The following is a 22,453-nucleotide window of genomic DNA, read 5'->3' as shown; positions in this document are numbered from 1 at the left end:
TTTTTATTTCTCCAGGTGGGTAGTTGAAGTTTATAAATGCTTGGTTTAGATCCTGAACTTTCTGGTCTCTGTCAGTGGGATTAGAGCAGATGCGGTTGTATTGAAGGGCTTGGCTATAGATGATGGATCGTATGGTGTGTTCTGGATGGGAACTGGAAGCATGTAGGTAACTGTACGAGTCAGTGGGTTTTCTGTAGAGAGTGGTGTCTAATTTTCCATTTCTGATTTGTACTGTGGTGTCCAGGAAATGGATCTCTCGTGTGGAGTGGTCCAGGCTGAGATTGATGCTGGGGTGTAGGTTGTTGAAATCTCTGTGGAATGTCTCCAGTGTTTCTTGGCCATGCGTCCAGATCATAAAGATGTCATCGATGTAGCATAAGTAGCGAAGGGGTAAGAGGGAACGGGAGTTGAGGAAACGTTGTTCTAGGTCAGCCATAAAGATATTAGCATACTGTGGGGCCATGCGTGTACCCATGGCTGTGCCGCTGATCTGGAGGTATACGTTGTTCTCAAATTGGAAATAAGTGTGGGTGAGAACAAAGTTACATAGGTCTGCTATCAGATTGGCAGTACTGTCCTCTGGGATAGTGTTTCTAGTTGCTTGTAATCCATCTTCATATGGGATGTTTGTGTATAGAGCTTCTACATGCATGGTGGCAAGGATGGTGTTATCGGGGAGGTTATCGATGTTTTGTAGTTTTCTTAGGAAGTCAGTAGTATCTCGCAGATAGCTGGGGGTTTTGGTTGCATAGGGTTTGAGAAGAGAGTCTGAAATTTGATTTGCCCTTTTCATATGTGTTCATTTTTTTAATTGTATCCTTTCGTATATATGGTTGTGACAATTTCCTTCCACTATTTGATCTGATCTGCCACCCAATTGTCAGTGAATGTGTGAACAAGAATCTTAATCTGGACCAATAAAAAACCCCAAACAATCCTGCTCCAGCTCATCCTTTGTCTGGGTTTCTTCCTCAGCAGGTCTGAGGAAGTACAAAATGTAAATTAGATGTTCCAGTCTCTCCTCTGTTGGAAGTTCTGCCTCTAATTGAAATGAGTCCTCCTCTGGAGATTTACAAGTTAACTATTTCAGAGAAGAGACACAGCAGCATGTGGCTACAGATCCCAGGTTCCTAGCCAGGCAACAAACAGCACAACCTGTCTGCACGTGCTAACGGTGTAACTGATACTTTTGTGTTTCCAGATATGAATTATGGAGAATCCAGGAGGAAATCAAACACCCATTGTAGAACTGATCCTTGTAGGGTTTGGGAATGGCCCTGAATTGCAGCCCCCCCTCTTCCTGCTCTTCCTAGTGATCTACCTGGCAGCTGTGGCTGGGAATCTCCTCATCGTTGTGCTAGTGGTGGCTGATCGGCACCTTCACACCCCCATGTACTACTTCCTGGCCAATTTATCTGCTGTGGAGATCTGCTCCGTCTCCACCTCCCTGCCCAGGCTGATTGGCAGTCTCGCGACTGGGGACAGAACCATTTCTCTGCAGAACTGCTATGTGCAATTCCATTTCGGTGTTATCCTTTCCACTACACAAGGTCATCTGCTCACGGCCATGTGTATTGACCGGTACCTAGCGATCTGCCACCCCCTCCGTTACCCTGCTCTGATGAACGGCAGGGTTTGCTGCCACATGGTGGCCTGGGCCTGGATAATCGCCATTTCCTACAGTATCATGCTGGAAATGTTAATTTTGCAATTAACATACTGTGGTCCCAAAGAATTTGATCATTTGGTTTGTGATTTTGCACCCACAAACTCATTCTGTGGTCGTGCCGACAAACTGTCAATTGGGACAAATTATGTGTCTATCATATTGGCACTTACGAATTTTCTGCTGTCCCTGGCATCCTACACTTCTATCATCATCTCCATCCTGAGGATCCGCTCCAGCACTGGGAGGCAAAAGGCCTTTTCCACCTGCTCCTCCCACCTCATCGTGGTTACAATTTTCAATGTGTGTGTAATTATAAACTATGTGGTCCCAGTGTTCAGACCTTCCCCACTCCAATACAAAATATTGTCTGTCTTCTATGGAAGTCTGATACCTTTGATCAACCCTGTCCTCTACAGCCTGAGGAACAAGGAGGTCAAACAGGCCCTGAGAACAACTATTGAGAAACTGGCTGCTTTCAGACATAGGCACAGAGTGTGAAAGGTGCGTTTTAGTATATTGTAAAATAGAGATGAACTGACGTATTTCCTGACAGATGGAAATCTCTCTTGGTGCATGTCTCCCTACGTTCCTATTTCTCTTCAAACCCCTCTTTCCCTCACCTCCACTCACTTTGACTCTCTCTGGGTATGTCTAATCTTGCACCCTGTTTCGAGGGAGGGATGCAAATGTAGACATTCAATATTGTAAATGAAGCCGGAATGTAAATATCCTGCACTTCATTTCCAAATTCGTGGACGGGCGCTACTTCCAAATACTTTATTTTAAATTAAAAATGCTGTTTAGATGCAATTATTTCGGGAGATAACTCTGCTTCCGAAATAACCCTTAAACCTCATTGTATGAGGAATAAGGGTTATTTCGGGAGAAGGGTTTTCTCCTGAAATAACTGGAGGGAACACAACAGGTAATCATAACGTGATTCCTCTCCTCTCATTCATTTCCAAAAGAACAGAGGCTAGGGAAACCATTCCTACCCAGTCTGGCTAGTCACCACTGATGGACCTAACCTCCATGAATTAATCTTGCTCTTTCTTGAACCCTATTAAAGTCCTAGTCTTTAGGAGTTCCACAGGTTGACTGTGCACTGAGTGGCGAAAAACCTCCTTTTCTTTTAAACCTGCTGCCTATTAATTTTATTTGGTGACCCCTAGTTCCTATTATTGGGCGAATAAGAACATAAATTTTGCTTATTCACTTTTTCCATACCAGTCTTTTTAACCTTCTTTATATGGGACCCAAACCCCTAATCATTTTTGATGCCTTTTCCCATAACTTTCCCAATTTCAAAAGATCTGTTTTGTGATGAGGTGACCACATCTGTACACAGCATTCAGGATGTGGGCATACTGTGGTCTTAATTAGAGACAATAAGGTGTTCTCCGTCTTATTCTCTATCCCTTTTCAAATTATTGCTAACATTCTGTTTTGCTTTTTTGAGTGCCGCTTCACACTGAGTGGATATTTTCAGGAACTGTTTTCAATGACTCCACGGTCTCCCTCGGACATCTGGGTTTCCAAAGTTAATTTCCAAAGTCGCAAATTTTGGCCCAAGTATTCTTTCTGTCTTTCTATCTAGTAACACTGGAACCTACTGACTCAGCTTAGATTAATTTGTCTACAGATATCAAGTAAGGACTTGCACAACTCTGCACACAGATTTCTCAGTTTTTCGGATTCATTTAAGGAGTGATGAACAAAGCCAGTTCTGAAACAGCGATTATTATTTTGGGGCATTTTGTGTTTTTATTTCTACAGGCCACCCAGGAAGAAGTGGCATCCTCTAACTACCAGGTGGTAAAGTCATTCTTATATTGCCGGTTTTCCTTCCCGTGGCTGCAAGAAGCGGACGCCCGCCTGGTCAAGTGCAGAGATCGTGGACCTCAATGAAGTTTGGGGGGAAGCCTCCAATGTCCACTATCTCCGCACTAGGCACAGGAATGTGGCCGTATAGGGCAAGATAGCTGCCAGCATGGCCGCCAAACGCCACATGCCAACCCAGGAGCAGGTTAGCATAAAAATCAAGTAGGTCCAGTGAGATCCCCGACTCTGGGTCAGACCAAAGATCCATCTAGCCCAGTAACCTGTCTGCCGACAGCGTCCAACACTAGATACCCCGGAAGGGATGGACCAAAGACAATGACCAAGCATTTTCTCTCATGCCGTCCATCTCCAGCCTTCCACAAACAGAGGCCAGGGACACCATTCCTACCCCCTGGCTAATAGCACTCCATGGATCCAATCTCCATGACTTTATCTAACTTCTCTTTAAACTCTTTAAGTTCTAGCCTTCACAACCTCCTGTGGCAAGGAGTTCCACAGGTTGACTATGTGCTGTGTGAAGAAGAACTTTCTCTTATTAGTTATAAACCTGCTGCCCATTCATTTCATTTGGTGTCCTCTAGTCCTTCTATTATGGGAACTAATGAAGAACTTTTCTTTATTCACCCTCTCCACACCATTCATGATTTCATAGAATAATAATAGGACTGGAAGGGACCTCGAGAGGTCATCGAGTCCAGCCCCCCCACCCTCAAGGCAGGATCAAGCTCTGTCTACACCATCCCTGACAGATGTCTATCTAACCTGTTCTTAAATATCTCCAGAGAGGGAGATTCCACCACCTCCCTTGGCAATTTATTCCAATATTTGACCACCCTGACAGTTAGGAATTTTTTCCTAATGTCCAATCTAAACCTCCCCTGCTGCAATTTCATAGACCTCTATCATATTCCCCCTCAGTCTCCTCTTTTCTAAGCTAAATAGTCCCAGTATCTTTAGCCTCTGTTCATACGGGACCTGTTCCAAACCCATAATCATTGTAGTTGCCCTTTTCTGAACCCTTTCAAAGGCCAAAACATCTTTTTTGAGGTGAAGAGACCACATCTGCACACAGTCCTGAAGATATGGCGTACCATAGTTTTATACTTCCCCTCCTCCTTCTTCCCCTGCTTTCCCCCTTCCAACTCCCTCCTCCCAGGTTTCCTCCTCCCCTCTTCCACCCTCTCTCTTCCCCTCTCCCACCTCCTTTTCCCAGTCTCCCCAGAGATTAATCCCCTCCCCCCAGTTTTGTTAAATAAAGAGAGTTTCTATTTTTGACCACACGTGTCCTTTATTTTGTACATCAGGAAGGGGGACTAGGGAGGGGTAAGTGGAAGGAGGTGAGGGAGGAATGGGGCACGAGCCCACAATGGGGAGGACTGGGGTGGCTCTGCAGGCTCCTCCGGGTGGAAGCTCTCCTGCAGGGCCTCCTGGATCCTGACAGCCCCCCGATTGCTCTCCCCAAATGGCAGCCTGCGGCAAGTGCAGCCGGGCTGATGGCCGAGCGCTGTGATGTGCCGAGTGTGGGCACTCAGGGCACTCCAAGCCAGGACTGAAAGCAATCAGGAAACCCTGAGAACCATCTGTCTGGGTTGAGGGTCGGGTCTTTTTAAGCACAGCCCTCGGCTAGCCTGAGGCAGCAGCTCCACACTCTGAGTCCTAAAACTTGACCCTGTGGCCTAGTTCCTAGTGGGCAAAGGCCAGCCCACGGCCGCAGCGGAGAGAGGTGACAAAGAGCTGGGCCAATAAGAGATTTGGCCGCACCCAAGTTTTTACATGAAAATTCACCACAGAGATCTGGTGCCTGGACTTCAGATTAAGGAAACGTGTGTGAATTAAAACGGTGTCCGATCCCTTTGGAGCCTGGGCCTTATTTGTACTGACACAGGGGCCGCTGCTGAATTGTTTCTCACTCGTGTGGTGGAAATCGGGAGTCACTCTACGGGAACGGTTTGGGCTTGTTTCCCTCTCACTCTCCTGGTGTAAACCAGAGTCTCTTGTCCCTTTCTATGAACCCTCCGACTCTGGCCAAGATGGGGGCCGTGCCCCTCCTCGCGCTTTCTGGCAGAACCCCACCAATCTCGCTGTCAGGGGCAATGCAAATGGAGCAGGGAGGTGGGTATTTATGCATCTCGGGAGCGATGTGGCCCTGGGAGGCAGGCACAAGGGAGCTCAAGTCAGAGAGGGGGACTTCTTTCCCCTTGTTTGGAGCCCTGGCGTGACAGCTGCAGGGACACTGCTCAGTTTTGCGGCCCACAATCACAGTAGAATACTGGTCCATGGCAGACGGGGCAGGGAAGAGCCACTAGAAGGACGGGCATTGATAAAGTGCACCTCGCAGTGTTAGATTCACGGAGCTCAATGTATTTCCCTTCTCACCATGAAGGCGGAGGGGGGGCCTGAGTTTATACCATACATGGGGAAGAGCCCGCTCTCTCTTTCCCTCTCTCTCACACACACGCTGTGTCTGCCTGAGTCCTATCTTCTCAGGAAGAAGAGACTTTGCCAGGCTGGGAGCAGAGGGTTTCCTACTGAGTGACCCCTTTTCCTGATGCAGTGGGTTGGAAAACATTCACCTCACCTGATGACTTGACATGGGGGATGTGAATTTGGCCCACTGCTATGGGAAGGTCTCATAGACTCATAGACTTTAAGGTCAGAAGAGATCATTATGATCATCTAGTCCGACCCCTACACAGTGCAGGCCACAGAATCTCACCCACCCCAATCTACCCTGGAGGAAAATTCCTTCCCGACCCAAAATATGGCAATCAGCTAAACCCTGAGCATGTGGGCAAGACTCACCAGTCAGACACAAAGGAAGTTCTCTATAGTAACTCCTATCATCCCTCCATTGACCTATTTCCCACTGATAATGAATGGTCAATTAGTTACCAAGATCATGTTATGTCATCAAACCGTCCCCTTCATAAACCCATCTAGTTTAATCTTGAAGCCGAATAGATCTTTCGCCCCCACTACTTCCCTTGGAAGGCCGTTCCAGAACCTCACTCCTCTAATGGTTAGAAACCTTCATCTAATCTCAAGTCTAAACTTCCTACTAACCAGTTTGTATCCATTTGTTCTTGTGTCCGCATTGGTATTAAGCTTAAATAATTCCTCTCCCTCCCTGGTATTTATCCCTCTCATATATTTAAAGAGAGCAATCATGCCCCTCCTCATGTCCCCCAAAGTCGTGGAGATCGGGAGAAATCCCGGATGACTGGAAAAAGGCAAATGTAGTGCCCATCTTCAAAAAGGGAAGAAGGATGATCCAGGGAACTAGAGGCCGGTCAGTCTTACCTCGGTTCCTGGAAAAATCATGGAAGGGATCCTTAAGGAATCCATATTGAGGCAATTGGATGAGAGGAAAGTGATTAGGAATAGTCAGCATGGATTCACGAAGGGAAAGTTGTGCCTGACCAATCTGATTAGCTTCTATGATGAGGTAACTGGCTCGGTGGACATGGGGAAGTCAGTGGATGTTATATACCTTGACTTTAGCAAGGCTTTTGATACGGTCTCCCACACTATTCTTGCCAACAAGTTAAGGGATTCTGGATTGGATAAGTGGACGGTAAGATGGATAGAAAGATGGCTAAAAGGTCGGGCCCAGCGGGTAGTGATCAATGGCTCGATGTCAGGATCGTGGTCGGTTTCTAGCGGAGTGCCCCAAGGTTCAGTTCTAGGACCGGTTTTGTTCAATATGGGTATGTCTACACTGAAAAGTACGTTAGTTCGAACTAATTTTCCTAGGCGCTACACTAGCGCTCCGTTAGTTCAAACTTAATTCGAACTAACGGAGCACTTGGTTGGAACTAGGTAAACCTCATTTTACGAGGACTAACGCCTAGTTCGAACTAGCTAGTTCGAATTAAGGTCTGTGTAGACCCTTAATTCGAACTAGTGGGAGGCTAAGGATTCCCAGGTTTCCCTGGTGGCCACTCTGGCCAACACCAGGGAAACTCTATTGCCCCCCTCCCGGCCCCGGAGCCCTTAAAGGGCCACGGGCTGGCTACTCACTTTGTGCCAGTTGCAAGGCTGCAAGCACCCGTGCCTGCACAGCCTGCACCTGCCACAGGATGAGCCAGCCATCCGAGGGCTCCCAGCCCTCCACTGCTCCCCAGGACCAGCCTGGCGGCTCCCAGGAGCCTGCCTGGGGGCGCAAAAGGCGGGCGCCCGCCTGGTCAAGTGCGGAGATCGTGGACCTCATCGAGGTTTGGGGGGAAGCCTCCAATGTCCACGATCTCCGCACTAGCCACCGGAACGCGGCCGTCTACGGACGCATGGCTGCCAGCCTGGCCGCCAGGGGCCACCAGCGCAGCCGGGAGCAGGTGCGCTGCAAAATTAAGGACTTGCGGCCGTCCTACTCCCGGGCTTGCCTGCCAGGGGCCGACCCGGAGGCCTGCCCCCACTTCCATGCCCTGGACCTCCTCCTGGTGGCTCATGCCGTCCCTGCCCCCCGGGACGTGATTGATCCCGGGGCAGAGGGACCGCTCCTGGACACAGAGGAGGAGGAAGAGGGCTCTGAGAGCCAGGAGCCTGCCGCCAGCCTGCCCGGGACCCGGGACCCCCGAGGCACCCCACAGAGCCGCTCGCCTGCATCGTCTGAGGCCGGGGAGGCGTCCACCTGTGAGTACCCTCGTGTTCCCGTTATGTGTACGGGGGGCTGGGGCGAGAGGGAGCCCCGGGACCGTGCGCCTGGGCCTTGCCCACCACGGAGCAGCAGCTGGGGATCCTGCAGGGGCCCTGGCCTTGCAGAGGGGAGCTGGGTTTCACACACCTGGGCCCCTGGGGTAATTGACCACTGGTCTTCTTGCACCACAGCTGCAGCACCTGGGCCTGCAGGGCACACCACCCCGCCTGCAGCAGCCGCCCGCACCCGGGCAAGCAGGAGAGCCAGGAACAAGGAGGACTACCAGAGGCGGCACCTCCGGTTCCTGGACCGACAGCTCCGTCTCCAGGACCACTGGGTCCAGGAGGACCTCAGGCTGTGCCGGAGGAGTCTGGAGGCCCTGGAGGAGCAGGGCCATGCTCTGCGAGGCCACCTCCAGAGCCTGCTGGACCGCTTCCCATTTCCTCCTCCCCCAGCTCCCCCTCTTGCTCCCCCTCTTTCTCCCCCTGCTCCCCCTGCTCCCACTCCTACTTCCGCTCCTGCTTCCTCCACACCCCCCGTCCCTCCTGCCCCACCCTCCACAACCATTCCCCACCAACACCCCCAGACCCACAGTATGGCGAGACGGGAGAGGCAGCCGGACTCCCACCCCTGAGCTTTCCTTTCCCTTCCTCCCTTCCCTCCCCTCCCCTTCCAGCTCCCTCATCCCAGGTTTCCCCCTCCCTTCTCCCACCTTCATTTCTTCCTCCCTCCACCCCAGTTCTGTGAAATAAACAGACATTTTTGTTGGAAAAACAGGTGTCTTTATTTGACAGTAGGTAGGGAGGGGAAAGGGGAAGGAGGGGGGGTAGGGTGGAAGAAGGCCCCAGTGGGGCATGCAGGGAGAGGTCAGTCCTCCTCCTCCTTCACCTGGAAGCTCTCCGGCAGGGTTTCCCGGATCCGGACGGCCCCCCGCTGGGCTTCCCGGACGGCGGCGGTGTGGGGCTGACCGTAGTGTCCAGCCATGCGGTCAGCCTCAGCCATCCAGGCTGGCAGGAAAGCCTCCCCCTTCCGCTCACACAAATTGTTGAGCACACAACATGCCGCCACCACGGGAGGGTTGATGTGCTTGGCCAGGTCCAGACGGGTGAGGAGGCATCGAAAGCGGGCTTTCAGTCGCCCGAAGGCCCCCTCCACCACGATGCGGGCCCTGGTCAGCATGGAATTGAAGGCCTGGCGGGAGGGATTGAGGTGCCCCGTGTAGGACTTCATGAGCCAGGGCTGCAGTGGGTAGGCGGCATCCCCCACCAGGCACACGGGCATGTCCACGTCCCCGACCCTTATGTGGCAGTCGGGGAAGAAGGTCCCGTCCTGCAGCCGCTGGCACACGGAGGAGTTGCGGTACACCCGTGCGTCGTGTGCTTTGCTGGACCAGCCCACATTAATGTCTGTGAACTGTTCCCGGTGGTCACACACGGCCTGCAGGATCACAGAGAAGTACCCATTGCGGTTGACGTACCGGGACGCCTGGTGTTCCGGGGCACGGATGGGGATGTGAGTCCCGTCGATGGACCCCCGCAGTTGGGGAAGCCGAGGGCGCCGAATCCCCGGATGACGGCGTCCGGGTCGGCGAGGCGGACCACCCTGCGGAGTAGCACCCGGTAGATGGCCTTGACCACCTGCGGAGAGAGACACAGCAAAGCGCCAATCAGTGGGGCGCCCGGGTGGCTGGGAGCGTGCGTGTCCTGGCAGTGCCCCGCGCCCCACTCCCGGAAGCAACCCCCCTGGCGGCGTGTAGTACGGCCGGGACAGCCCGATCCCTCCGGTGTGGGGCGCTTTCGCCTCCTCCCGCCCCCCCCTTTGTCCCTGGGGCGGCCCATCCCCTCCTCGCAGCCCCCCTCCCCCCCAGCTCGGTGGCCGACGAGCACCTTACCTGCATGAGCACCGCTCCGACGGTGGATCTCCCCACGCCGAACTGGTTCCCGACGGATCGGTAGCTGTCCGGCGTGGAGAGCTTCCATAGGGCGATGGCCACCCGCTTCTGGAGGGGGATGGCGGATCTCATGCGAGTGTCCCTTCTTTGCAGGGCAGGGGCGAGCCACTCGAAGAGCTCCAGGAAGGTTTCCCTCCTCATCCTAAAGTTCTGGGTCCACTGTCGGTCGTCCCAGCGCTCCAGGACGATGCGGTCCCACCAGTCGCTGCTGGGGTCCAGACGCCAGACGCAGCGGGGCACGCCGGTGCCGGGGCGCCGCCGCGGCTCCTCCATGGCCCCCAGGGCGGCCACGCGGAGATGCAGGGGGCTGACGTTCCCCAGGTGGTGCCAGGCAGCCTCGAGCCATTGGTGGCAGGCTTGCAGCAGCAAGTCCAGAAAGTGCACCAGAAGGTGCAGGGCGAGCCGTGGCTCCATGTTGCCACCTGCCCCCCCCCCCCCCCGAAGGGAAGAACCGACACAGACGGGCACAGAGACTATCCAGGGGGGGTCCCTTTAAGCACGAGCCTCAGATAGCCTCAGACAGCAGCCACACAAAGCAACTACTGACCTGATGCCCTGCCAGAACCAGTTTCAGCTGCCCTTAAATGCCCCCCTGCTTCCAATCAGTGTGGACGCGCTAGTTCGAATTAGCAAAACACTAATTCGAACTAGTTTTTAGTTCTAGACACGGTAGTTCGAATTAGCTTAGTTCGAATTAACTAATTCGAACTAAGTTAGTTCGAACTAGCGTTGTAGTGTAATCGTACCCTCTCTTTGTTAATGATCTGGATGAGGGGATGGATTGCACCCTCAGCAAGTTTGCGAATGACACTAAGCTGGGGGGAGAGGTAGATACGCTTAAGGCCAGAGATAGGGTACAGAATGACTTAGACAAATTGGAGGATTGGGCCACAAGAAATCTGATGAGGTTCAACAAAGACAAGTGTAGAGTCCTGCACTTGGGACGGAAGAATCCCAAGCATAGTTACAAGCTGGGGACCAACCGGTTAAGTAGTAGTTCTGCAGAAAAGGACCTGGGGGTTACAGTGCATGAGAAGCTAGATATGAGTCAACAGTGTGCCTTTGTAGCCAAGAAGGCTAATGGCATATTAGGTTGCATTAAGAGGAGCATTGCCAGCAGATCCAGAGATGTCATCATTCCCCTTTATTCGGCTTTGGTGAGGCCTCATCTGGAGTATTGTGTCCAGTTCTGGGCCCCCCACTACAAAAAGGTTGTGGACGATTTGGAGAGGGTCCAGTGGAGGGCAACCAAAATGATTAGAGGGTTGGAGCATGTGACCTATGAGGAGAGGATGAGGGACTTGGGTCTGTTTAGTCTGCAGAAGAGAAGAGTGAGGGGGGATTTGAGAGCAGCCTTCAACTTCCTGAAGGGAGGTTCCAAAGAGGATGGAGAGAGGCTGTTCTCAGTAGTGACACATGGCAGAACAAGGAGCAATGGGCTCAAGTTGTGGTGGGAGAGGTCCAGGTTGGATATTAGGAAAAACTACTTCACTAGGAGGGTGGTGAAGCACTGGGATGGGTTACCTAGAGAAGTAGTGGAGTCTCCATCCCTGGAGGTGTTTAAGTCTCGGCTTGACAAAGCCCTGGCCGGGTTGATTTAGTTGGAATTGGTCCTGCCTAGAGCAGGGGGCTGGACTTGAAGACCTTCTGAGGTCTCTTCCAGTTCTATGATTCAGCCAATCATGTCCCCCCTCAGCCTTCTTTTCATTAAGGTAAACAAGCCAAGCTCCTTGAGTATCCTTTCATAAGACAGGTTTTCCATTCCTCGGATCATCCTAGTGATCCTTCTTTGTACCTGTTCCAGTTTGAATTCATCCTTCTTAAACATGGGAGACCAGAACTGCACACAGTATTCCAAACGGGGTCTCACCAATGTCTTGTGAGTGGCCCCGCCCAGGGTACCCGGCAGCCCCAAAAGGTTGGGGATAACTGTGGGTGGTCTCACCCCTGGGTGTGTGGCACAGAAGCGGCACCGGCACCAGGAACGTGGCGTATGGGCAGCCCCGCCCCTGGGTGTGCGGCACAGGACAGGCGCCGGACCCGGGAGTGCAGCGCATGGGTGGCGCTGGCACTGGGCATGCAGCGTATGGGTGGTTCCACCCCGGGGTGCGTGTGTGGCCGCATCCCCGGGTGCCCAGCGTATGAATGGCCCCGCCCCAAAAAGTTGAAAAGGTTGGGGACAACTGCTGTATGATATCCCGATCCTTTTCAGAATTGGCAATACCGGCTAACTTTGTGTCATCTGCAAATTTCATCAGGAAACTTCCATTTTTGGTGCCAAGGTCAGCAATAAAAAGATTAAATAAAATTGGCCCCAAAACTGATCCCTGAGGAACTCCGCTAGTAACCTTCCTCCAACCTGACAGTTCACCTTTCAGTATGACCCGCTGTAGTCTCCCCTTTAACCAGTTGCTTATCCACCTCAACTTTCATATTAATCTCTGTCGTTTCCAATGTAACCAATAATTCCCCATGTGGTCCTGTATCAAATGCCTTACTAAAGTCAAGGTAGATTAGAGCCACTGCATTTCATTATCTAATAAATCTGTTACTTTCTCTAAAAAGGAGATCAGGTTGGTTTGGCCGCCCTGCTCACCTGCCCTATATCCACCACTGCTAGCGGGCAGAGGTTCGGAGCAGCCCGTCGGGGGTCCAGCCAGGGCTCCATGGCCCCCCCTGCCCACACATCAAGGCTCCTTCTCTTCCCAGCCCATCGTCGCTCTGCCCCCCATCCGAGCGAGTGGCATCTCCACCTCCTCATTGGCCACCCCAGCTACAGGCAGGATGACATCCGGTCAAACAATAGGGGTATGTCTTGTTAGTTCGAGCTAGGTAATGTAAGGAAGGCAAGCAGAGTAACCCTAGTTTGAATTAGGATCTTTAATTCGAGCTACCTCCTCCATGCCGCGTGTAGCCTCTGGCACGGAGGTTGGACTAAGGGGGATTGATTATAACCTATGTGATTCCATTGTTCAAACCTCCTGCGGTCCTGTGTAAAATATTGTCTTGTACGCAGTCCTGATACCCTGGATCAACCCTGTCCTCGACAGCCTGAAGAAGGGGAAGAAAACAGTGTGTGTGCATGTGTGCCTCTGGGACCAGGCCTCTAATCCCGGTTTCCCAGCTCTGTGATTGTTTCCACGATCTCTGTTGGAACTCTGCCTCTCCTCCATCAGCAGCATGGGCTGGTGACAAGGACTGAAATTCCTCAGTGTTCTCCTTTTGACTGTCGTGTTTACTGTGAAGTGGTAGACTTAGGAGTGTGAGCAATTGCCCAGATTTTCCTCTCAATAACGTCAGTGTAAACAAAGAGCAATTCCATTTACTCCAGTGCATTTCTGTTATCAGAACGGGGCTCCAATTCTCTGTGACTGAAAGGACCTGGGTTCAGACATAGCCCTGGTGTAAGAGCAATGAAAAGAGAGGAGTTACTACAGAGAACAATTTGGTCATGCTGCTGAAAACTCACGACAACTTTCTTTCAGTATTTCAGAACATACAAACAGGGTTGCTGTTAATGAATCCCCAAAGGTCCTCTTTGAAAACGTTCACCCCAGTGGGATATATTACTGAACACAACGCTTAGAGTCCATCCAGGAATTCTTGGGTTGTGTTTACACATCAGTGATTTAAATTCTGAATTCCCCAGTTGTTGCAGACAGGCGAGCGCAAGGGGCTTCGAACACTCAACTGGGCTCTTCACTGACATGAATCCAGGGGCTTCTGCTTCAGTCTAAGTATCATAAAATCTGATGACATTTTGGCCCATTTCCTAGTGGACACGTGCTCCAGGCCTACGCAAAGGATGCAGCGAGAAAAGGTCTCATGTTGTTTGATCTGTTGCTCGCTATTGCGTTGTTCATCCCTATGTAACCCTAGACTGGGGAGGAGTGAATACACTTGGGTAGCTCCCACTTGGCAAGATGTTTTCATTGGAGAGAGGTGGTTGGGAAGGGCCTGTTCATGTTAATGAGTCATTGGGGGAATCTATAGGCCGGAGGAGAAGTTTCTCTCCCCCCAGGTTAGGCTGCCAAAGACACTCTGGAGAGTCTGTCAGTAATGGTCCTTCTCACTCTCCGGGGCAGGGCACCAGGAGAAATGATGCTGGACTCCATCTTGGGACTTCTGTATTTAGCCACACACTGATGTGGGAATCGAGTGTGAGAACAAAGGGTTCTCCAACCTTATATAAGGCAGGGAGTGATCTCATCCGTTGATTTCTGATCCCCACACAAGGGGACTCCTGGAAACAGCAGGGAAACGCAGAATGAGCTGGGACGATGCTTGACCAAGACTGAAGGACATTGGAAACCCGAGACACACGAGCTGCAAACCAAAGGCGCCTTCGCCTTGAGATCCTGCCCTCCTGCCGGCTCCCTCTGTCAGGGTGAGGAAATGCTCATTCACTGTCTATGTCACCAGCCTGTTATACTTAATTTCTAGTTTTACTTATCTCTGGCAAACTGCTTCGCTCTCTTAGATAGCCTTTATCATCACTTAATGTAACCTTTACTAATTAATGAACTCGTTTGTGGAGTAATCGAATGCGCCTTTAAAATGAAGTGTTTGGAAAAAAATCTCCGTTTGTTTAGTAGATGAGGGCTTATTCCTCTCCACGTTGAGAGAGGGCAAACTTGGCAATTCACTTCAACTGCTCAGTGATGAGGCCAGAGCCGGGTTGTACAGCTCCGGGGACCTAGACTGAGGAGATGGTTTATGTTCAGCAGTACAGAAATCCACCTCCTTCTGTCCCATCCCACATAGCCGGCATGTTCCCTGACACCAACGTTCCCTTTTGTTTATTTTTTTTCCATCTCTGTATGTAGAGAATGTTGTTGAATGCGCCCATACTGAGGTAACATGTAGATGTCTGCCCCTAGGAGAAAAACAGCCCTGTCTATGCAATCAATACTTTTGTGATATTAACACAGAGATTCATACTCCAGCCAAGACTAGCTCAGCATTTCAGAACTGACTCCCTAGAGAAGTTCAATTGAGCAGGAGAGTGCAGTAGAATTGTGAAATGCCCAGAGCAGTCAAAAAGCGATAATGACAGCTGCTTGAAAGCATAAAATTAATGTGGAATTGATGTGTGTGTTGGGAAGTAACAGCAAACACAGAAGAAAGTGATGGGGGTGAGTGTGAAAGAGACAGAAGAAGTCACTGTTGGTATGTGTGGGAGAAAGAGATATGTGTGAGAGGAGAAGAAAACATTGGGTGTGTATGTGTGAGAGACACCGAGACAGTGTGCTTGTGTGTGTCACAGAGAGAAACACGAAGAGTGTGTGTGTGTGTCTGTCTGTGTGCTGGTTGTTAAAGAAGTGTATGAGAGACAGTGTCTTTAGCACACACCAGGAAGTTCAGAACAGACCAGCTGAGTTCTTTGGCTCCTGAGCTCTGGTCTCTGTCCCACGCTTTACAGACATTGGGCACATGGGCAGGGGGGAAGAGGAAGAAGAGGAAACTCTAATATGGGGCAAGTGTAAGAGGCAAAGGAAGGCAATGCCTCCCCTGGGTCTTAGAGCCCAACGCGTCCACCCTTTCTATCTCTGCTCTGACCCTGTAGGTTTCCACACCAGGCCAGAGTGCCGCCTCTGAGAGCATCTATTATCCTAAAAGTGAAATATGTTTTTCATCTTGCCTCACCTGTTAGCATAACACTGAAACGGTCACAGAGTCATTGAGTGCTAATGAAGCCATTTAACAGACTGAACCCGTTTACTGCCAGGATCTGAACTTACTGGCAAAAAGAGTGTACCTTGTGCCCTGCGCAGTAGAGTGATACACGTGTCTGCCGGAGCTTGTTTGGAACAATGAAGTAGTTTGTGCCCGAAGTTGATAAAATCACATCTTTGAAAAACCCTTATGGAGATATTTAGGGGCACAATCCTCTTTGTCATTAACTGCTTGGCTCTTCAGACATGTCGTTCTTTAACAAAAAGCAGGACTATGTAGCACTTTAAAGACTAACAAGAGGGTTTATTAGGTGATGAGCTTTCGGGGGCCAGACCCACTTCCTCAGATCAAATAGTGGAAATAAATTGTCACAACCATATATACCAAAGGGTACAATTTTAAAAAATGAACATATATGAAAAGGACAAATCAAATTTAGAACAGAAGGAGGATGGGAGCGGGGAAGGTAATTATCTGTGAGCTAATGATATTAGAGGTGGGGAAGCTATCTTTGTAATGGGTAAGGTAATTAGATTCTTTGTTCAAACCTAAGCGTAAAGTGTTGAATTTAAGCGTGAATGAGCATTCAGAGGATTCTCTTTCAAGTGCAGTCTTGAAAGGCTTATGAAGCAGGATGCAGGTAATCAAGTCGTTGAGACAATGTCCTTTCTTGTTGAAATGGCAAGAAACTTTTTTTTCTTTGTGATCCTGCCTAATATCTGTTTTGTGGGCATTGATCCTTTGGCGAAGTGTCTGAGACATTTGTCCAATGTACAAAGCAGACGGACACTTTCGTCACAAGACAGCATAAATTATATTTCTGGATGCGCAGGAATATGTGTACTTGATCTTATAATTCACCTGGTTAGGTCCAATGATGGTATCAGCAGAGTGAATATGTGGACAAAGCTGACAACGGGTTTTGTTGCAAGGGAAGGTACCAGGTTTGGTATTAGTGTGGTATGTCCTGTGGTTGTTGGTAAGAATCATATTGAGGTTAAATGGTTGTCTATAGGAGACTATGGGTTTGTCTCCCAGAATCTCTTGGAGTTCAGTATTCTGTTCCAGTATAGGCTGTAGTTTATTGATAATGTGTTGGACAGTTTTAAGTTGGGGCCGGTAGGTGATGACAAGTGGTGTTCTATTGTTGGTTTTCTTGGGTTTGTCTTGAAGTAGATGGTTTCTAGGTATTCGTCTGGCTCTTTCAATTTGCTTTTTTATTTCTCCAGGTGAGTAGTTGAAGTTTATAAATGCTTGGATGAGATCCTGAAATGGTGTGTTCTGGATGGGAACTGGAAGCATGTAGGTAACTGTACGAGTCAGTGGGTTTTCTGTAGAGAGTGGTATCTAATTTTCCATTTCTGATTTGTACTGTGGTGTCCAGGAAATGGATCTCTCGTGTGGAGTGGTCCAGGCTGAGATTGATGGTGGGGTGTAGGTTGTTGAAATCTCTGTGGAATGTCTCCAGTGTTTCTTGGCCATGCGTCCAGATCATAAAGATGTCATCGATGTAGCATAAGTAGCGAAGGGGTAAAAGGGAACGGGAGTTGAGGAAACGTTGTCCTAGGTCAGCCATAAAGATATTAGCATACTGTGGGGCCATGCGTGTACCCATGGCTGTGCCGCTGATCTGGAGGTATATGTTGTTCTCAAATTGGAAATAAGTGTGGGTGAGAACAAAGTTACATGGGTCTGCTATCAGATTGGCAGTACTGTCCTCTGGGATAGTGTTTCTAGTTGCTTGTAATCCGTCTTCATGTGGGATGTTTGTGTATAGAGCTTCTACATGCATGGTGGCAAGGATGGTGTTATCGGGGAGGTTATCGATGTTTTGTAGTTTTCTTAGGAAGTCAGTAGTATCTCGCAGATAGCTGGGGGTTTTGGTTGCATAGGGTTTGAGAAGAGAGTCTGAAATTTGATTTGCCCTTTTCATATGTGTTCATTTTTTTAATTGTATCCTTTGGTATGTATGGTTGTGACAATTTCCTTCCACTATTTGATCTGATCTGCCACCCAATTGTCAGTGAATGTGTGAACGAGAATCTTAATCTGGACCAATAAAAAACCCCAAACAATCCTGCTCCAGTTCATCCTTTCTCTGGGTTTGTTCCTCAGCAGGTCTGAGGAAGTACAAAAATGTAAATTAGATGTTCCAGGCTCACAACTATTGGAAGCTCTGCCTCTAATTGAAATGAGTCCTCCTCTGGAGATTTACAAGTTAACTATTTCAGAGAGGAGACACAGCAGCATGTAGCTACAGATCCCAGGTTCCTAGCCAGGCAACAAACAGCACAACCTGTCTGCATGTGCTCACGGTGTAACTGATGCTTTTGTGTTTCCAGATATGAATTATGGAGAATCCAGGAGGAAATCAAACACCCATTGTAGAACTGATCCTCGTAGGTTTTGAGAATGACCCTGAACTGCAGCCCCTCCTCTTCCTGCTCTTCCTAGTGATCTACCTGGTGGCTGTGGCTGGGAATCTCCTCATCGTTGTGCTAGTGGTGGCTGATCGGCACCTTCACACCCCCATGTACTACTTCCTGGCCAATTTATCTGCTGTGGAGATCTGCTCCGTCTCCACCTCCCTGCCCAGGCTGATTGGCAGTCTCGCGACTGGGGACAGAACCATTTCTCTGCAGAACTGCTATGTGCAATTCCATTTCGGTGTTATCTTTTCCACTACACAATGTCATCTGCTCACGGCCATGTGTATTGACCGGTACCTAGCGATCTGCCATCCCCTCCGTTACCCTGCTCTGATGAACGGCAGGGTTTGCTGCCACATGGTGGCCTGGGCCTGGATAATCGCCATTTCCTACAGTATCATGCTGGAAATGTTAATTTTGCAATTAACATTCTGTGGTCCCAAAGAATTTGATCATTTGGTTTGTGATTTTTCAGCCACAAACTCATTCTGTGGTCGTGCCGACAAACTGTCAATCGGGACAAATTATGTGTCTATCATATTGATGTTTATGAATTTTCTACTGTCCCTGGCATCCTACACTTGTATCATCATCTCCATCCTGAGGATCCGCTCCAGCACTGGGAGGCAAAAGGCCTTTTCCACCTGCTCCTCTCAGCTCATTGTGGTTACAGTTTTCAATGTGTGTGTAATTATAAACTATGTGGTCCCAGTGTTCAGACCTCCCCCACTCCAATACAAATTATTGTCTGTCTTGAATGGAATCGTGATACCGTTGATCAACCCTTTCCTCTACAGTCTGAGGAACAAGGAGGTCAGTCAGGCCCTGAGAACAGCTACTGAGAAACTGGCTGCTTTCAGACACAGGCACAGAGTGTGAAAGGTGCATTTTAACATATTGTAAAATAGAGATGAAATGACGTATTTCCTGACAGTTGGAAATCTCTCTTGGTGCATGTCTCCCTACGTTCCAATTTCTGTTCAACGCCCATTTTCCCTCACCTCCACTCACTTTGACTCTCTCTGGGTATGTCTAAACTTGCACCCTGTTTAGAGGGAGGGATGCAAATGTAGACATTTAATATTGTAAATGAAACCACTATGTAATGATGGGATGTAAATATCCCGCACTTCATTTCCATATTCGTGGACGGGCGCTACTTCCAAATACTTTATTTTAAATTAAAAATACTGTTTAGATGCAATTATTTCGGGAGATAACCCTGCTTCCGAAATAACCCTTAAACCTCTTTGTATGAGGAATAAGGGATATTTCAGAAGGAGGGTTTTCTCTTGAAATAACCGGAGGGAACATAACAGGTAATCATAACGTGATTCCTCTCATCTCGTTCATTTCCAAAAGAACAGAGGCTAGGGAAACCATTCCTACCCAGTCTGGCTAGTCACCATTGATGGACCTAACCTCCATGAATTTACTTATCTCTTTCTTGAACCCTATTAAACTCCTAGTCTTCACAACATCCTCTGAGTTGGAATTCCTTAGGTTGACTGTGTACTGAGTGGAGAAAATCCTCCTTTCATTTTATACCTGCTGCCTAGTAATTGTATTGAGTGACCCCTAGTTCTTATTATTTTGGGAATAAGTAAATATATTTTCCTTATTCACTTTTTACATACCAGTCTTTTTAAGCTTCTTTATATGGGACTCATTTCAAACCCCTAATCATTTTTGTTGCCTTTTCCTATAACTTTCCCAATTTCAATAGATCTCTTTTGTGACCACATCTGTACACAGTATTCAGGACGTGGGCATAGTATGTGGTCTTAATTAGAGGCAGTAAGATGTTCTCTGTCTTATTCTTTATCCCTTTTCAAATTATTCCCAACATTCTGTTTGCTTTTTTGACTGCACTTGCACACTGAGTGGATGTTTTCAGGGAACTATTCAGAATAACTCCAAGATCTCTCTTGGACATCTGGGTTTCTAAAGTTAATTTCCAATGTTGCAAATTTTCACCCAAATATTCTTGCTGTCTTTCTATCTAGGAACAGTTTTCTGGAGCTATCAAGTAAGGACTTGCACAACTCTGCACACATCTTTCTCAGTTTTTCACATTAATTCTAGAAGTGATGAACAAAGCCAGTTCTGAAACAGTGATTATTATTTTGGGGCATTTTGTGTATTTATTTCTACAGGCCACCCAGGAAGAAGTGGAGTCCTGTAACTACCAGGTGGTAGAGTCATTCTTATATTGCCGGTTTTCCTTACTGGATTATTTCACTAGTTATTCAACATTTAAAAAGTTTAACTGATGACACTGGAGAAGCCCCACACACCAGATTATGCAGAGAGTTTCCCACCCTTCAGCAGAGGGGGAATTGGAACGAGGGTTGTCTGACTTCCCACTTCATCACCCTGGCCACTTAGCTCAATGTGAGAACGGAGTCCCCCTTCCATCCCAATGCTTAATGTGAGCTCACCTGCCCCATTGGGCCCTCAGGTGAGTTAGCTGGAAGAAATCTGGGTATGTCTACACTACAGCACTAATTCGAACTAACTAATTCGAATTAGTTAATTTGAAATAAACTAATTCAAACTAGTGCATCTAGACCTAAAAACTAGTTCGAATTAGCATTTTGCTAATTAGAACTAGCATGTCCACATTGAGTGGACCCTGAACCGAAGTTAAGGCTGACCGGAAGCAGTGCCGGCAGAGCATCAGGTTAGGACTTAGAGTGTGGAGCTGCTGCCTCAGGCTAGCCGAGGGCTGTGCTTAAAGGGACCCGACCCCCACCCCGGACAGACAGTTCTCAGGGGTTCCCCGCTTGCAAAGCAGTCCTGGCTTGGAGTGCCCTGAGTGCCCACACTCGGCACATCACATCACTCGGCCATCAGCCCAGCTGTACTTGCCGCAGGCTGCCATTCGGGGGTGGGGTGGGTAAATCGGGGGGCTGCAGGAGAGCTGCCACCCCGAGGAGCCCGCAGAGCCACCCCAGTCCTCCCTATCGGGGGCTCATACCCCATTCCTCTCTCACCTCCTTCCACTTACCCTTCTCTATTCCCCCTTCCTGATGTACATAATAAAGGACACTTGTGTTCAAAAATAGAAACTCTCTTTATTGAACAAAACTCGGGGAGACTGGGAAAAGGAGGTGGGAGAGGGGAAGAGAGAGGGTGGGAGAGGGGAGGGCAACTAAATGATCAGGGGCATGGAACAGGTCCCATATGAATTAGTGCTGTAGTGCAGACATATCCTGTGTTATAACCGTGCCTCTCTGCCGTGTGCAGCAGGTTTTGGTTACAGTTGAAGTGTGATATGTAGCAATTCTCCCCTGTTCTTCTTGTGCCAGGAGTATTTGTGTCCCCCATTCTGCTGAGATGCTGGAAACCCTTCTGCCCACTGGCTCTGATTCTCGTCCCATTTACACCAGTTCCCCAGGTGTTGCCCAGAGGAGAATGAATTGACTCCTGGGCTTTTCCCCGATCTGAATCCAGGGGCTGTCACTGCTCTCCCAGTGCTGCAAAACTGGACCCTTTGGCCTAGTTCCTAGTGGGCAAAGGCCAGCCCACGGCTGCAGCGGAGAGAGGTGACAAAGAGCTGGGCCAATAAGAGATTTGGCCGCACCCAGGTTTTCAGATGAAAATTCACCACAGAGATCTGGTGCCTGGACTTCAGATTAAGGAAACGTGTGTGAATTAAAACGGTGTCCGATCCCTTTGGAGCCTGGGCCTTATTTGTACTGACACAGGGGCTGCTGCTGAATTGTTTCTCACTCGTGTGGTGGAAATCGGGAGTCACTCCACGGGAACGGTTTGGGCTTGTTTCCCTCTCACTCTCCTGGTGTAAACCAGAGTCTCTTGTCCCTTTCTATGAACCCTCCGACTCTGGCCAAGGCGGGGGCCGTGCCCCTCCTCGCGCTTTCTGGCAGAACCCCACCAATCTCGCTGTCAGGGGCAATGCAAATGGAGCAGGGAGGTGGGTATTTATGCATCTCGGGAGCGATGTGGACCTGGGAGGCAGGCACAAGGGATCTCAAGTCAGAGAGGGGAGCTTCTTTCCCCTTGTTGGAGCCCTGGCGTGACAGCTGCAGGGACACTGCTCAGTTTTGCGGCCCACAATCACAGTAGAATACTGGTCCATGGCAGACGGGGCAGGGAAGAGCCACTAGAAGGACGGGCATTGATAAAGTGCACCTCGCAGTGTTAGATTCACGGATCTCAAAGTATTTCCCTTCTCACCATGAAGGGGGAGAGGGGGCCTGAGTTTATACCATACTTGGGGAAGAGCCCGC

General features: G+C 49.4%; 2 protein-coding genes across 2 annotated transcripts; both read left to right on the top strand.

Moving 5' to 3' along the window:
- Positions 1-1,210: 1,210 nt before the first annotated feature.
- Positions 1,211-2,167, top strand: LOC142821280 (olfactory receptor 6C75-like). The gene has a single exon (XM_075912124.1). It carries the CDS (start codon positions 1,211-1,213, stop codon positions 2,165-2,167), a length of 957 nt encoding a protein of 318 aa, XP_075768239.1.
- A 15,955-nt stretch (positions 2,168-18,122) lies between these two features.
- LOC142821279 (olfactory receptor 6C75-like) lies at positions 18,123-19,079 on the top strand. The gene has a single exon (XM_075912123.1). The coding sequence runs from the start codon at positions 18,123-18,125 to the stop codon at positions 19,077-19,079; it is 957 nt and encodes a 318-aa protein (XP_075768238.1).
- The last annotated feature ends 3,374 nt before the right edge of the window (positions 19,080-22,453 follow it).

This window comes from Pelodiscus sinensis, chromosome 30 (assembly GCF_049634645.1).
Source record: "Pelodiscus sinensis isolate JC-2024 chromosome 30, ASM4963464v1, whole genome shotgun sequence".
In the NCBI taxonomy this organism is placed as follows: Eukaryota; Metazoa; Chordata; order Testudines; family Trionychidae; genus Pelodiscus; species Pelodiscus sinensis.
The sequence above is the reverse complement of the archived record's forward strand: the minus strand, read 5'-3'. Positions and strand labels throughout refer to the sequence as shown.

Coding starts and splice junctions, on each gene's coding strand:
- LOC142821280 (XM_075912124.1), top strand. CDS start 1,211: ATGGAGAATCCAGGAGGAAATCAAACACCCATTGTAGAACTGATCCTT.
- LOC142821279 (XM_075912123.1), top strand. CDS start 18,123: ATGGAGAATCCAGGAGGAAATCAAACACCCATTGTAGAACTGATCCTC.